Source organism: Mytilus edulis, chromosome 11 (genome assembly GCF_963676685.1).
Source record: "Mytilus edulis chromosome 11, xbMytEdul2.2, whole genome shotgun sequence".
NCBI classification, from domain to species: Eukaryota; Metazoa; Mollusca; class Bivalvia; order Mytilida; family Mytilidae; genus Mytilus; species Mytilus edulis.
The window spans coordinates 57819188-57836177 of record NC_092354.1 but is presented as its reverse complement, the minus strand read 5'-3'; the positions used below and the strand labels follow the sequence as shown (position 1 = coordinate 57836177).

Here is a 16990-nt window from a genome sequence, read left to right as displayed (position 1 = left end):
ATTTTGAAGTCTTCCTTCTACTAAGAAATAACGCTCGATTGGGTGAAGGAACAGGTCTTGCGTTTCGATGTTGATTCGGATCTCCGCTTCAGAGTTGGTAAGTAGGGCTCCGGCTTAAGGTACGAATTCGTGAACCTGGTATTAATATTTTTTAAGAATTCCATCGTAGGTTAACCCTACTGTGATTGTAAGGATGTCAGACATTATGGATTTAGTGATAGCTTTGGACAAAATCATGGACGGTAGCGATGCCACGGGAGATGAGATTGTTTAACTGTGTTTGGTTGTGGGGCTTACTGCGTTTAATACTGAGCTGTTTATTGGGCTTGCTGCGCTAGACACTGGGTTTTCGAAGGCAGTTCACTTTTTCAACGACATGGTCGACGACTTTTGCCACCCCCTTTCAACTCCTATCATGGCTGCATTGGTGTAAGCGCTCATAGTCTTACTTTCCAAGGCCTTGGCAGCAGAGGAGGTGAACATGCGACCAGCGATACCGGCGATAGTGTCAAACAAACTACCGCCGTATGCATACTTTCGAGCAAAACATTAAACATTTATTTACAGGATACTACGATGGAAATGCTTATATTCCTTGGTGCTGATGTGTTCTGCTTTCTTCATGGCATCGAGGATCGCCACAATCTCGTTGCACACGCCATTATTTCAAGCACGGTCGGCAGCGTTACACAGATCCAGGTGATATATGAAGGAGCTAGTTAAAGTCAGAGTGTAGAAAAACGGTTTGCAGTCCGCTACAATGCTTATCTTGCTTTAGATGTGCGACACAATATTCGTCCACTTGTAACTTTTTATCGCCTTCGGGTTCTAGAGAGGGTCAATTGCCTTGTCGATTTATGGCACCGAAACTGTTCAGAATCTCTGCATAGTCGACAAGGTTTTAAAAGCTTCGGGCTCAAACGATTCTTGTTTCTTTTTCACCATGAGTTCCAAGAGGTCAAGGGTTCCTTTGTACCCCAGAGCATTCCCGAAATATCATCACCGTCAGACGTAACTGGTTAGCTTCCGATGAAGATACCATCGTTTTCAGATCGCGATCTAAAGGTGTGGCCGGCGGAAGGATTGTTACTGAGCTGCAAATACTGCTGTGCTCGAGGTCCGAGGATGTTGTCTGAAGCTGGTGCAATGGGTAGTGGGTAGGCAAACTTTGGTGGTGGAGGAGGAGGGAGGACTGTCACTGCTGCAGGAAGGTATACAATTGTTTTGGTATTGTTGAATCTGCCTCTCGCTGAGCCTTAACCACAGGCTTAACACCTTTGAAAGGTCCCGGTTGAGTACAATCTTCTCGAGGCGATGCTGCATGTTACTGGCTTGAATCTTCCGCTTGATCTCTTGCAACTCCCTGGCGAGCGCCTCACACTGTTTAGTGTCTGTAATTTTTAAAACGTCATTTATTTATAGCGTTGTCATGACCCCCCTAAGCGATGGTTCGAACACATCTAAGAGTTTGTTTGAACACCCCTAAGCGTTGGTTTTCTGAAACCAAAGACATACATCTATCAAAAGGTAAAAAAAAAATCACATGCATTTCTGCTTGTTTTTTTAATAAAATTGAATTGAAAAGATCGATCTTCTTTAGCTATTGGATCAATGTCTTTATCCTAACAATCCAAGATAAAATCAATTTAGGTCACACCACAAACCACTATTCCCAATTCAATTTTTTAGACCCTGTTTTTGATCTTTCGGTCCTATCGTCAACAAATTTAAAATTCATGGTAATCATACCCGGTACGCCTGTTTTTTTTCATCCAATAGCTCACAATTTGAAGAGCTCATTCGGTCCCTCTCTTTGCCAAATTGTTTGTCAGCGGCTTGTTTAATCTCTCAAAACCCCAAGTGGGAATAGTTGCCCCCTTCAGAATAAGGTTTTAATTTTTGTCTACCTATTAACTAAATTTCTGCATAATATAAGAAAGATTGAGAGATTGGGGGATTCTTACCATTGCCAAGTGTCCTTTGTCCTACATGTAAAAGTTTGACAATATGTAGCTGAAAATTGACAATAAAAGGCCTCCATAAATATCGAATATCACAATATTCTGGGAATTCTTTCTAGTACAACCTTTATATACACAGCGTCTATGATTTAATTAAATTTAATAGACATTGAACAACCAGTGGGTCTCACGCTCATTTAAGCGGTCTCGGGTCGATTTTTGATATAAAATTTGAATATCCAACTGGCACTTTGGGCGTACCGTAAACATAGAAGACAGGAAGTGTACCCAAATTCCTTTTAGTCACGTTTGTATCTACCTATTGACTAAATGTCCGTAAAATATTAGAAAGATTGAGAGATCAGGGGGCTCTCACCATAACCCTGTGCCCTTTGTCCTAAAAATTTGACATTTTTTGACTGAAAAGTGACAATCTTAGCCCTCCGTAGATATTAAAGATGACGTTATTCTTAAAAATCCATCTAATACAACCTTCATATATACAGAGTCAATGATTTGGTTGACTTTTATAGTCATTGAAAGACCAGGGGGGTCTCAACCTCATTTAAGCGGTCTCGGGTCGATTTTTGATATAAAATTTGAATATCCAACTGGCACTTTGGGCGTACCGTAAACATAGAAGACATGAAGTGTACCCAAATTCCTTTTAGTCACGTTTGTATCTACCTATTGACTAAATGTCCGTAAAATATTAAAAAGATTGAGAGATCAGGGGGCTCTCACCATAACCCTGTGCCCTTTGTCCTAAAAATTTGACATTTTTTGACTGAAAAGTGACAATCTTAGCCCTCCGTAGATATTGAAGATGACGTTATTCTCAAAAATCCATCTAATACAACCTTCATATATACAGAGTCAATGATTTGGTTGACTTTTATAGTCATTGAAAGACCAGGGGGGTCTCAACCTCATTTAAGCGGTCTCGGGTCGATTTTTGATATAAAATTTGAATATCCAACTGGCACTTTGGGCGTACCGTAAACATAGAAGACATGAAGTGTACCCAAATTCCTTTTAGTCACGTTTGTATCTACCTATTGACTAAATGTCCGTAAAATATTAAAAAGATTGAGAGATCAGGGGGCTCTCACCATAACCCTGTGCCCTTTGTCCTAAAAATTTGACATTTTTTGACTGAAAAGTGACAATCTTAGCCCTCCGTAGATATTGAAGATGACGTTATTCTCAAAAATCCATCTAATACAACCTTCATATATACAGAGTCAATGATTTGGTTGACTTTTATAGTCATTGAAAGACCAGGGGGGTCTCAACCTCATTTAAGCGGTCTCGGGTCGATTTTTGATATAAAATTTGAATATCCAACTGGCACTTTGGGCGTACCGTAAACATAGAAGACATGAAGTGTACCCAAATTCCTTTTAGTCACGTTTGTATCTACCTATTGACTAAATGTCCGTAAAATATTAGACAGATTGAGAGATCAGGGGGCTCTCACCATAACCCTGTGCCCTTTGTCCTAAAAATTTGACATTTTTTGACTGAAAAGTGACAATCTTAGCACTCCGTAGATATTGAAGATGACGTTATTCTCAAAAATCCATCTAATACAACCTTCATATATACAGAGTCAATGATTTGGTTGACTTTTATAGTCATTGAAAGACCAGGGGGGTCTCAACCTCATTTAAGCGGTCTCGGGTCGATTTTTGATATAAAATTTGAATATCCAACTGGCACTTTGGGCGTACCGTAAACATAGAAGACATGAAGTGTACCCAAATTCCTTTTAGTCACGTTTGTATCTACCTATTGACTAAATGTCCGTAAAATATTAAAAAGATTGAGAGATCAGGGGGCTCTCACCATAACCCTGTGCCCTTTGTCCTAAAAATTTGACATTTTTTGACTGAAAAGTGACAATCTTAGCCCTCCGTAGATATTGAAGATGACGTTATTCTCAAAAATCCATCTAATACAACCTTCATATATACAGAGTCAATGATTTGGTTGACTTTTATAGTCATTGAAAGACCAGGGGGGTCTCAACCTCATTTAAGCGGTCTCGGGTCGATTTTTGATATAAAATTTGAATATCCAACTGGCACTTTGGGCGTACCGTAAACATAGAAGACATGAAGTGTACCCAAATTCCTTTTAGTCACGTTTGTATCTACCTATTGACTAAATGTCCGTAAAATATTAAAAAGATTGAGAGATCAGGGGGCTCTCACCATAACCCTGTGCCCTTTGTCCTAAAAATTTGACATTTTTTGACTGAAAAGTGACAATCTTAGCCCTCCGTAGATATTGAAGATGACGTTATTCTCAAAAATCCATCTAATACAACCTTCATATATACAGAGTCAATGATTTGGTTGACTTTTATAGTCATTGAAAGACCAGGGGGGTCTCAACCTCATTTAAGCGGTCTCGGGTCGATTTTTGATATAAAATTTGAATATCCAACTGGCACTTTGGGCGTACCGTAAACATAGAAGACATGAAGTGTACCCAAATTCCTTTTAGTCACGTTTGTATCTACCTATTGACTAAATGTCCGTAAAATATTAGACAGATTGAGAGATCAGGGGGCTCTCACCATAACCCTGTGCCCTTTGTCCTAAAAATTTGACATTTTTTGACTGAAAAGTGACAATCTTAGCACTCCGTAGATATTGAAGATGACGTTATTCTCAAAAATCCATCTAATACAACCTTCATATATACAGAGTCAATGATTTGGTTGACTTTTATAGTCATTGAAAGACCAGGGGGGTCTCAACCTCATTTAAGCGGTCTCGGGTCGATTTTTGATATAAAATTTGAATATCCAACTGGCACTTTGGGCGTACCGTAAACATAGAAGACATGAAGTGTACCCAAATTCCTTTTAGTCACGTTTGTATCTACCTATTGACTAAATGTCCGTAAAATATTAAAAAGATTGAGAGATCAGGGGGCTCTCACCATAACCCTGTGCCCTTTGTCCTAAAAATTTGACATTTTTTGACTGAAAAGTGACAATCTTAGCCCTCCGTAGATATTGAAGATGACGTTATTCTCAAAAATCCATCTAATACAACCTTCATATATACAGAGTCAATGATTTGGTTGACTTTTATAGTCATTGAAAGACCAGGGGGGTCTCAACCTCATTTAAGCGGTCTCGGGTCGATTTTTGATATAAAATTTGAATATCCAACTGGCACTTTGGGCGTACCGTAAACATAGAAGACATGAAGTGTACCCAAATTCCTTTTAGTCACGTTTGTATCTACCTATTGACTAAATGTCCGTAAAATATTAAAAAGATTGAGAGATCAGGGGGCTCTCACCATAACCCTGTGCCCTTTGTCCTAAAAATTTGACATTTTTTGACTGAAAAGTGACAATCTTAGCCCTCCGTAGATATTGAAGATGACGTTATTCTCAAAAATCCATCTAATACAACCTTCATATATACAGAGTCAATGATTTGGTTGACTTTTATAGTCATTGAAAGACCAGGGGGGTCTCAACCTCATTTAAGCGGTCTCGGGTAGGTTTTCACTATATATTTCTTTTTTCGGCGTTCCATAAATATTTCTATTTATATTTCTTAATGTTTTCTAGAGTAAGCGGTTTTTCTTATTGTTTTAAGAATTATCATGTATAAAAGTAAATCTTTGCAGTTTTTTATTGACACCAACATGACCAATTTATATTATATAAAGACAAATTTGCAACTTAGAAAAGGGTTTATATTCGAGGACAACGAGAACTTACAACAGCTTGAAGAGGTCATTTTGATAAGTTCCTACGTATCTTATCAGTCATCTTAACCATGAAAATCATGCTTTTAATGTTATCAAGTATTTCTTTTTTTTTTAATGATTTTCATCAAAATTTTGAATATCCAACCGACGTCTAGCAGCAGGTTGGATATTGAATATCGAATATCGAATAACGAACCGGCTGCTAACTTCACATCCATCATAAGCACTGTATGCGTCTTAGGTGTTTTGGTTCATGTGGACCCTTTGTCTAAAATGACTGATTTTTCACCTCAAAATTTACTGAGTACATACAAATCTATGCATTTGGAAAATATTTTAAGCATAACATGCCCTAGATAAATAAATTTTAAATATTATATTTTTGTTTTGTTTACAGAACTTCTATAACAGAATGGAAAACAAGTCATTGATTAACTTGTTGTTTGCTATATTTGTTTGGATGTTTGTTTACTATTTACTGGAACTTGATTGGACAATAAACATTAAATTCATTTCATGTCAATTCTTATTGTCCAATCAAATCCCAGTATATGTAAAAACTGACTGAAACTCCGCCTACCTATTGTTTGCAAACAACCAAGCAAACACAGGAAGAAAGTTGATCAATGTTTTGTTTTGCAATTTATAATTACATTAGATGTATGATTCATTATAATACGTTATTCTTTTTGGCAATCTCGCGTTATTCCTTAATCAATTCATTACACAATATGATTTACCATCCATGATGACACGAGGTCCCACAATTAACAGATAAATTAAATAAAAGCATGATAAAAATCGTGTTTTCATGATTCTAGCTAAAAATGTAATTATATAAAGTATTGAATGCTTCTTTTTTTTTTTTAACTTCATAGAGTTGTAAAAGCGTTGATCGTGCGCACATTTTTTTTAGAATGAAGCGTTTCCGCGCTTCATACAAAATGTACCTCGGTCAACGCTTTTACACCCCAATGAAGTTGCAAAAAGAAGCATTCAATTCTTAATTAGTAACGTAAAACTTAACAGGATTTTGCCGTGCACTTTTTTCATTCCGCCAGAAGGTGCCAAAATAAACCGTGTTGGGAAAGAGGTTTGAGATGCACATGTGGATGTTTGTCTGTACTCAGAGTGAAAATTGAGGTGAAAACACAGTAATTTTAGCCAACGGGTCCACATGAACATTAAGGAACACCATTTGTATGTGGCTTTAGTATATCAGCGACTCGATTTAGCATGTAATATTTGCCGCTGAACAAAAAGCAGATATATGTCAATGTATCTAAAAATTCTTAAACTTAATATTAATTATAATGACATTTTCTGAAAAAAATTATCGCACTATATTTTTCCCTGTTTGCAGTTGGATCCCTTTATCTTAAAACTCGGGAAAAAAACTTTTATTATGGTAACAGCATGTCTCATTTATTATTACATCAACCTACTTCTGTCAGATTTCTGAAGATATGGTATGATTGCCAATGAGACAACTCTCCACAATTTACCAAATGACACAGAAGTAAACAACTATATGTCATCGTACCGCCTTCAACTATGAACAAAGCCCATACCGAATAGTCAGCTATAAAAGGCCCCTTGATGACAAATGTCAAACAATTCAAGCGAGAAAACTGACGGTCTAATTTATATACAAAAAATGAACGAAAACAAACCACTGAATAAATTGCGAGTATAAGTTCATTTTAAAAATGGTTTATTGTAAAAAATTCAAAAACAATTCAAAATTCAAAAACTTCTATACTAATCTTTTTGGATATTTGATGAGGATTTTAATTTTCGTTTTCGCTGTTGGTGTTAAAATAAATAAACACCAGAGTTAAATTTGATACTGTCCACTCAGTTACACCTTTAAACTCATCTTGTTGTGTAAATATCTATTGTCCTGTATTAGCAATGTCTATCAAAAAATCAAAACAATACACTAAGGTTGTTACCTGAGAGGACCATCTCAAAGATGTAACCCAGCCAACTGTGAAATGTTTACATGTAATCTGAGAGGAACTATATCAAAGATTTAACCCGTCCAACTTTGTGAAATGTTTACACATTCTACAGGATCAGAAAAAAATGCCAATCAAAATTCAAAAAAATAAATTATCTTTCTGAAACACAAAATGCATTTAACTTTTAACTTGTCTAGTGGATGCCAGGCATTACAACTTTTTTTCAACTAGACAGGCAAGTCTGTACTCTTGCTTTTTTTTTTTTTGAAAGTTCAATGCATTAAAAATAATCTAATTAACAATCTTATGGAAAGGCTAACTGCAAATGTTCGAATTCAAGAGTTTGTAAAATAAAACACCACAAAGATATGAATTTCCAAAAACCGGTTATTCAAACACACGTATCTACTCAATTGTTATGACTCGAAAGAAAGATATACAATGTATTGACCCATATATGTGTTTTAGTATTGTGAGTTTAAAATGTTGTGTATCATCCTGTAGCCTATAAAGCTGTATCAAATATTTGTGCTAGTGCTTTTCTATACGTTGTTTTCCTTTTCAAAGCAATTTAGAATGAAATTCAAAACAGTGTGGCTGTGGCCATTGATTGACACATTAAATTCACCCATTGACTGGGACAATTTAGGTGAACGTTTGTATGTAACGACCATTGCTCACTATGTACTTTTTAAAGACACTTAAACTATGGGGTCACCAAAGGTTCTCAACACCTTAATAAAGTAATTCGAAAAATTAATCAGAAATAACACGATGTTTTGATTTATATCAATTATATAAATCAAAACATAAAGGTTATTCCTGATTAATTTTTCGAATTATTTTATAATTAAAGTCGTTAAGAAACTTTTGGTGACCCCACAGTTTAAATGCCTATCGTATGTACGTCGTGAACAGTGGTCGTTACAGACAAACGTTCACGTAAATTATCCCAGTCAATGGATGAATTTAATGTGTCAATCAATGGCCATAGCCACACTGTTTTGAATTTCATTCTATGTGTTCTTTTCCCCCATTACAGTTTTGTTCTTCAAGTTATTCAGCACACAATTTCACAGCCTGGTTAAAAGTGATATTGGCCCGGTTATACTAATATTGGACTGGTAAATTGCATAGCCTATAGGTTACTGGTATCATTATACGTGATGCTTTTCATATCGGCAAGATATGCGTGTTGGGCATATGACTAGGGCAATATGAAAAACACCACGTAATAGGCGGATTGATAATTTCAGATAAGGGAGTTCAGTTACCGCTCCCCCTTTTGGGCCCCTCTAAATCCACTTTTGATTCCTGGACGACTATAGCAAATACTTTTTTTTTTAAATGCATATTTAATGTGCAAGAAGGTTTTATTAACCCATTTGATTGTGCATGTTATACTTTATTAACTTTAATTTCTTGCTTTGCAGATAGCTGTTGCATCGCTGAGTATTATGAAAAATATTTAGCTGCTCTTGGCAACCGTGGCCCGTTTTATCGAAGGCCCCTAGCCGGATCTTCAATTCGTTATGGGGAACAAGCTGTCGGCATTAATAAGCTGAAAGGATTCATGAGAGAAATAACTTCAAAAGCTGGCCTACAGGGGAATTTCACAAACCACTCGGGCAAAAGAAGTTGCGCAACTCAGTTATACACCGCTGGTATCCCGGAACAGGAGATTATGTCCCGAACGGGACATAGGACCGAGACGGCTGTTCGAAAATACAAAAGGTCTTCTAATGAAATTCTCCATGAAGTTTCAGATGTGTTGAATCCGCCTATGAAAAAGGAAAAACCGGGAAATGCTCTACTGGAAAATGACATGGAAGTTGATTCCCCAAATAAATCAACAGAACTACTCACCAGGAGTCCTTTTCCAAAGCCAATGCAAGATATATCTAACTTGCCCGACCAGAAACCGTCAGTGTTCAACAATTGCACTTTTAATTTTTGAATCTTTTCATCAGACTGAGTCTTTACCGATTTGCAATTCTGACTTGATTGATACTATTCGTTTGAACATGTACGTGGAAAGAAATTCCTATTGTAAAAAGACAATTTTTGCACTTGTTTGTTTGGGGGACTTCTATTTGTAGTATATATGTAATAAAATTGTAGTTTGAAATAATCAACCTTTTTTGTTACAACTTAAGGAAAAGGGGGAGGTTATATCAAATTTCCCAACGAATTATAATTTAGAAGATTTCTTAGATTCTTGGTAATAATTCATCACTAATATTTTTTTACTATAAATATTGGAAGATGTGGTATGAGTGCCAATGAGACAACTCTCCACCCAAGTCACAATTTATAAATATATAGGTCAATGTGTGGTCATTAATATATAATAGACAAAAGGAAAAGCAAGCATCAGTGAATTTGTGTGCTCGGGTGCATAGATTTACCATCAATTATCCAACTGAAAGGTAGATGTGCTAAAAGATTGACACATTTTCATTCATGTGACCTTAATACTGCTAAAAATAAACCGTGCATTAACAGTACTCCAGTTAGAGCACGTATAGATAGATCACAGTTGCACTATAATAGCATCATATAAGCTCCGCCCCACCGACGTTTATCCTGAAATAATGAACACCTATCATCAAAAGAAAATACACCTTGTTGTGATACAAGGACGTTATAGTTTACATAAATGTGTTATTTTTCTCTCTTTTTCCCCTTAGATATGTCAGAGAATGGTTAGGATGCATGTCAGCTGCTGGGTTTGTTAGTATCACACCCGATGATAAATACTTTATACCGGAAGCATGCAAACCTCATACAGGATCGAGTGGTCTCGCCAGTGTGTTACCTCTTATAGCTGCGAATACCTCCTCATTATTGGAATGTTTTAAAGAGGACGGACCGAAAGGTAAATTATATCTCCCACATTTTAATTAAAATGTTCGATACTGTCTCACTGAGGTATACCAACATCCTTTTTTTTCTCTCTGAACTTTATACTTGTAAATGTTCCTAATCCTTATATAGCTGTTAATCTTATATTAAAAAAAAACTCATCAAAGATACCAGTACATTTGTTTTACACGGCTTACGCCAGACGCGCGTTTCGTCTACAAAAGACTCATCAGTGACGCTACAATAAAAAAAATGCACAATATTTTTACTAAAATATATACACATGGAAAAAAGTATTGCAACATTAAAATTCAAATTCAAATTTAAAAAACACTCTTTATTTTTTTGTGATATAATTTGTTGAAATAGAACTAGTTGAACATTAATCAAATATCACCTGAGTTTGATTAATAAATATCGACTCGATAAGTTCTTATCTGCACATGCAGCTACTGAACTTGTAAACAATAAAACAGATGTTATTATCCTCATTGTTTTCAACACTTTAAATAACCAAGTTTATAAAATTATGTGATAGACACCTTGTAATTGGTCATCCACAACTCATAACTGCAGCAAGATGGCAGATAATCAGCATGAGAGAATCAGGTATGTCGCTGTGACAATTGCACGTATTGTTGGTCTTCACCAGTCCACTATAAGTCGTTTTGAGAATAAAAATCAGGAAACAAACGATGTTAAAGACCTTCCGAAATCAAGATGACCGCCTATAACATCTGCTAGGAAAAATCAAGCATAATGCAGGTTGGTCAGAAGGAAACCCATTGCAATCAAAACAATCCTAAAATGAGAGTGATGACCATACCGGGGCCTTTAAACAAGAACTGTTCGATATCGGCTCTTCGCTACTGGTTATCGTGCGATGATACCATTTCGGGGATCTTTGCCTACGAACAGACACACAGTTGCCCGTATCCAATATAGTGCAGAGCTCGCCAGAGTTGAAAATTAGCATCGTGGAGGAAGATCCATTGTTCCAATGGAATTCGGTTTATCTTCAGTGGCTCGATCGTAGCCGGAATTTGAACCATATCGAGCATATATGGGACACTATTGGGCGTAAGTGCACGAAAGGACACCTCAGTTCAAACATGTCATGAAATAAACAATACCCTTCGTCAGGAATGGTTGCTGCTATCTAAGCAACAAATTAGTCGACTTATGACAGGAATCAGACGACGTTAAGATGCGGTTATCCGCTTGAATGGAGGCTGCGCACAAAGTACTAATTATTTGGCGTATAACGATCAACCATGATGTGAACAATCATCTAAAGATAAATTTTGAAATGTCTGACATTGTAAAGTTCAACTACAGTAAAATTTGTAAAATGCACTTTTTTGTACAAAAAACACTTCATTTTGTTATAAAATTTTGGTTAGATAAAACATTTTTTTTTACTCATACATTTTTGTTCGTTTATGCCAATGTTATCATTAACTATGTTTCAATATTATTTTACAAATATTTTATCATATTCCCTCCAAAATAAGAGGCTGACTTTTCTAGTTTAAAAAAATCAAGGTGTTGCAATACTTTTTTCCATGTGTATAGACAAGGAACGATAATGGATTTTTATATAGATAGTGTTTCAAACTATTTATTATTTGCTGCTAACGTAACAATCGTACGCTCATTAAATCCAAAACAGTCGATGAGTTACTGATCCTTACTCGTCGCTAATTTCAAGATCGTTAGCTAACTGGTCCTTATTGGTCCATCACTTAATGGTCGTTGGCTTACTGGTTCTTAATAGTCGCTAACTACCTGATCATAAACTAACTGAATAAACTGATTCTTATTAATCGTTAACTTCCTGATCGTTAGATTACTGGTCCTTAATTGATTTCGACTTACTGATATAATATTGATTCTTTTTGGTCGTTAGCGAACCGACCTTCAATTAATGGTTGCTATCTTAAGCTTCTTGATTGTTTGCTTACTGACTACTTTTTATTGCTAACTTTCCGATTGTAAGTCCAATGATTCTACATTTTGTAATAAGTCTCTTTCTAACTATTCTATAAATGACCAATAGCATTAAACTAAGCAGCACATAATGTACAAAATGTATATAAATAAGAAGATGTTGTATGAGTGCCAATGATACAACTCTCCATACCCATCACAATGTATAAAAAGTTAATAATGTGGCTTTTTTTATACGCTTTCACACAATTTATAAAATATGATTTCAGGATATGATTACAGTAACCAGTTTGATACTTTGATGTGGTTGGACCATGACAAGAAGTCATGTGATAGTAAATGGATTAATGAAAACTTATATCCGGTTGGATACAAGGACACAGGTACATGTATATATTGATAAATCCAAAGTCATGTTCTTTTCATTCTTTGGAATGAGACTAAAGCAAACACAACATATGTTACTGATAAGCTTTTAAAAACAAAGGGATAAAAAATTAAGAGGGTATTTATTTTGATATCGTCACACGCATGTCCAAAAAATATTTCCATTTTTCAAATCAAAATATAAAATACTAACAGTGTGCATGACCACCTGTTAGCCTGAATCGGACCGTTGTTTCATTGCAAATTTTATGATGTTGGGATTATGTTTGAGTTTACTATACTGTATGAGTTTTGGCCCTTGATGAAACCCGTTCTTAAACCAGTCTTTACATTCTTGTCTTTTTGACTCTGGTTGGTGGTTGTCTCAGACAATGAAACCACATCTCATTATTGTTTAAATCTGTGTAGTTCTTCCAGATTAGAATATCAAATAAAGATGAATTTGAATTTAAGAAAAGGTTTAAAACTATTTACCTTGATAGGGTTAAAGGTGTCTGTTTTTAATAACTTAGCATTTTTTTTTATCTCCGTGGTTAGTTGATTTACATATTGCAAACAAATAATTCCTGTCTACTTTCCAAATAAAACATAGTTTTTACTGAATAAACATTTTCCCCGCTTAATTTTACACTTAAACAGTAGACACATGAAAAATGTCAAAAATAAGGTTCACAATCAAATGCAGTATATCTGTGCATAGTAAATTAAATATTCACAAATGTATTTTCTAAGATATATGTCAATACTCTATGATCATTACGGCTTGCATATTTTAGTTAACATATTGATTCACACGTAGGGTCTTTGCATCAGAACTAAATACATTTCTTCCAAAATCAGTTGTTGGCACAATACAGGTTATGTTCTTTTCATCTTTTATATGATGGTATGATACTCAACTATTATCCTGGTACCTTTGATATCTCCTAACGGAGGGATTGTACTTAATTTTCATATGATGAAGACATTATCTTTCAATCAATTTAACTGAGGTCTTGCGCTGGTATGTCAGTAACTGCTAGTAGTCCTTTGTTAATTAATGTTTCATTGTCATTTTGCTTAGTTTCTTTTGTTACCTATTTTGACATGAGACTTCTTTACAACTAAATTTTACTGTGCATATTGCTATGTGTTTTTTTATCCCACATTAACTAGAGGTATAAGGGGAGGGTTGAGATTTCACAAAACGTGTTTAACCCCGTCTCTCTTTTTAGCCTGTCCCAAGTCTGGAGCCTTTGGCATCTGTTAGTGTTGTATGTTTTTTTAATTTTAGTTTGTTTATATGATTTATAGTTCATATTTATTGAAATAGTACAGACTTTTATTTAGGGGCCAGCTGCGGATCACCTTCAGGTGCGGGATTTTGAAGACCCATAGTATGTTTCGGCTGTTGTCTGCTTATTTGTCGGTTTGTTTTCTTTTTGACATTTTCCCCATTTCCATTTCCATTATCAATTTAAATTGTTTGAAAACATAGAATTTAAAGTGCATTAAAACATAGCGAAAATAACGTTTAACAGATATACGTTAAAAACAAAATTGTTTGAAGGATGAATATACTTCACAAAAAAAGTACACGGAAACGCAACACACAACCAACCGCTAGATTTAAAATCTTTTCAGAGTTGCAACTGTAGTTATAAAAGTACAATTTTCAAAGTTGTAAGCTAAAAAGTACTTATTTTAGTTTCAAGGTTTACTTATTATTAACTTAATGTTCTTTTTTTCCACAAAGATACAATAACCAATGTTTTGGATTTCGGATGTGGACCCGGGAGTTTAACTATAAAATTAGCTGAACATTTACCCAATGCCAAAGTATACGGTGTAGATATTGATCGAAAATCAATTGAAAAAGCCAAGGAGAATAAAGCGAAGGAAAATATACCCAATGTCGAATTTATTTTACTTGCACATGGCCACTTGGAAGAGTCATGGACAAAGAAATTCGATTGGATAACTATGGTGGATGTATTTCATGACCTTCCAAATCCAAATTTAAGTATTACTGACATCAAGCGGGTTCTGAAGGATGACGGTATTGTATCTGCGGTAGATCCATGCGTACATTCGGACCATAAAAAGAATCAAGGCAACCAAAGTGCTGCAATGCTGTATGTTTTTAGTACATTTATTTGTCTCCCTTGTAGCATGTCAAGTGAACCTGCTGCTGCAAACGGCATCGGATGGGGAGTTCAGAATAGAGCGGAATTTATTAAATCGAAAGGTTTAAAGATTTTAGGGGACGAACATAATGGATTGGTACAATTTCAAAAAGCATAGATATTCCATGAAAAAAACAGACTGATATTTTCATTATCCGGAAGAAGATATATGTATTTGACGCTTGCCAAATTTTCACTCAATTAATCGCTTTTGAAAAAGTAATTAAAGATAGATTTTTTTATATCAAAGAAAGTAACGAGTTTCCCTTTGTGTTCAGTATATGCATTTGCCTAATTGTTGTTATGGACTTCGCTAGATTAAAGCTTAACATTAACATTTTTTTAAATTAAAGAGAAAATGTTTTATTATTAACAAAGATTTTGAATGTTGTATCTTGAATATCATGAATATTGAATAATGAACCAACTTGACATCTGCAAGTTTATTCCAAAAAATCCCAACCATTTTTATGTTATCTTTTGGGGTGACCAGCAATATCCAAGAGACAAACATGTTACTAGACAATGTGTGTTGACCTCCATAAGATCCAAGGTATGTCAATCATTGAAGTCTGAACTGTTGTTGTCCAAAAATCTTATTAATTGTTGACAAATCTTGTGTGGTCAATCAATTGAGTGGATAATCAGATATAAGTGGAATGTTAAGTCATAGGATTGTTGTATATATGAAATTTAGTGATATCATTGCCAATCAGACAACTTCCAACCAGACATTAAAAGCACGTAGAAATTTACAATTATAATGATCAAAACCCATACCGCATAATAAATAACTGGCCCGGATGAAAGATGGGAAGTAATTCAAGTAATTTTGATTGTTCGTTCTTATATTGTACTGTTATACCATTGTCCCAGGTTAGAGGGAGGGATGGGATCCAACAGTAAGTTAGTAAATTGAACTAATTAGGTGTTTCGTTGATATCATCGCGTTAAAAAAAATCTACTGCATTCCCATTTATTACAATCATTGTCCACATATTGTTTGAATTAGGTTTTGATTACATGCCATCGATAGTCAATGTATGCCTTTTATGAGTTAACTGTACATATAACTGGTTTAAAAAAAATGAATTGTCCTATGAATATTCGAGGAAGAAACATTTGCAAATGAAACATGATTATATACTAAAGTGTTTGTCCAAACCTAAACAAAAAAAGGCTGAGTACCAAACACAATTGTTTTAAAAATATTACTAAACAGAACATGTTTTTTTTTTACATTTTGGTTGGACTCACAAAGAAACTGGAGCATTACGAAATAAATAGAAGCAGGACCCTCTGTAAACAATTAATATAATGTACAGGTGATGTTAATATTAACAAATAAACTAAAACATTAATAAAAGGAAAACAACGGAACAACAGAAACATTGAGGTGCAGCAACAACAAACGCCAAAATCATAGAAACGATCGGACTACTTGATAACAACTACGATATTCCTCACTAAGTAACGATTAGCATAAATTAATAATTTGGTAAGATTTCGATTAGGAGTGGCATTTGAAGGACATGATATGTTCCTTTGGACAGACACTTTAATTAGACCTTTATTAAAAACACCTCATTTTTATTTATCCAAAGATTTATTTTCCCCGAAGATTCAATGCAGATTTGTTTGTTCGACATTATATAGATAATGAATAGAAAATTCAAGAGTGGGTACCTTTTATTTAAAATTATTGATAAAATTAGAAGAAGAAAAAGAAAAATCCTGGCCCATTTAGTGTAATATTAATAATTAAAAAAAAAGATAGACTCCTGAGATGTAGCCTCCTGTTGTGAGGCTATATCTATGATGTAATTGTTATTGTCTTAAAACGCTTGTTCTAGATGATAACATGTTCAAAAGATTTGTCACAAAACAGCTTTGTGCTTTAAAAAAGCCTTTTTCAAAACCTTTACTGGCTGTTGTACACAAATGTTTTCTTCTCATAC

The 16990-nt window shown here is 34.9% G+C and overlaps 1 protein-coding gene across 3 annotated transcripts in view; it reads left to right on the top strand.

Annotated features, from left to right (window-relative positions):
• Nucleotides 1-15464, top strand: part of LOC139495904 (S-adenosylmethionine-dependent methyltransferase Rv2258c-like) — a 116487-nt gene extending 101023 nt beyond the window's left edge. For all 3 annotated transcript variants that reach the window (XM_071284312.1, XM_071284313.1, XM_071284311.1), the window contains exons 4-6: nucleotides 10356-10543; nucleotides 12750-12863; nucleotides 14603-15464. In XM_071284312.1, the coding sequence (XP_071140413.1) occupies nucleotides 10356-10543; nucleotides 12750-12863; nucleotides 14603-15150 (850 nt within the window). In that variant the 3' untranslated portion in view covers nucleotides 15151-15464. The remainder of the gene's footprint in view (nucleotides 1-10355; nucleotides 10544-12749; nucleotides 12864-14602) is intronic.
• The last annotated feature ends 1526 nt before the right edge of the window (nucleotides 15465-16990 follow it).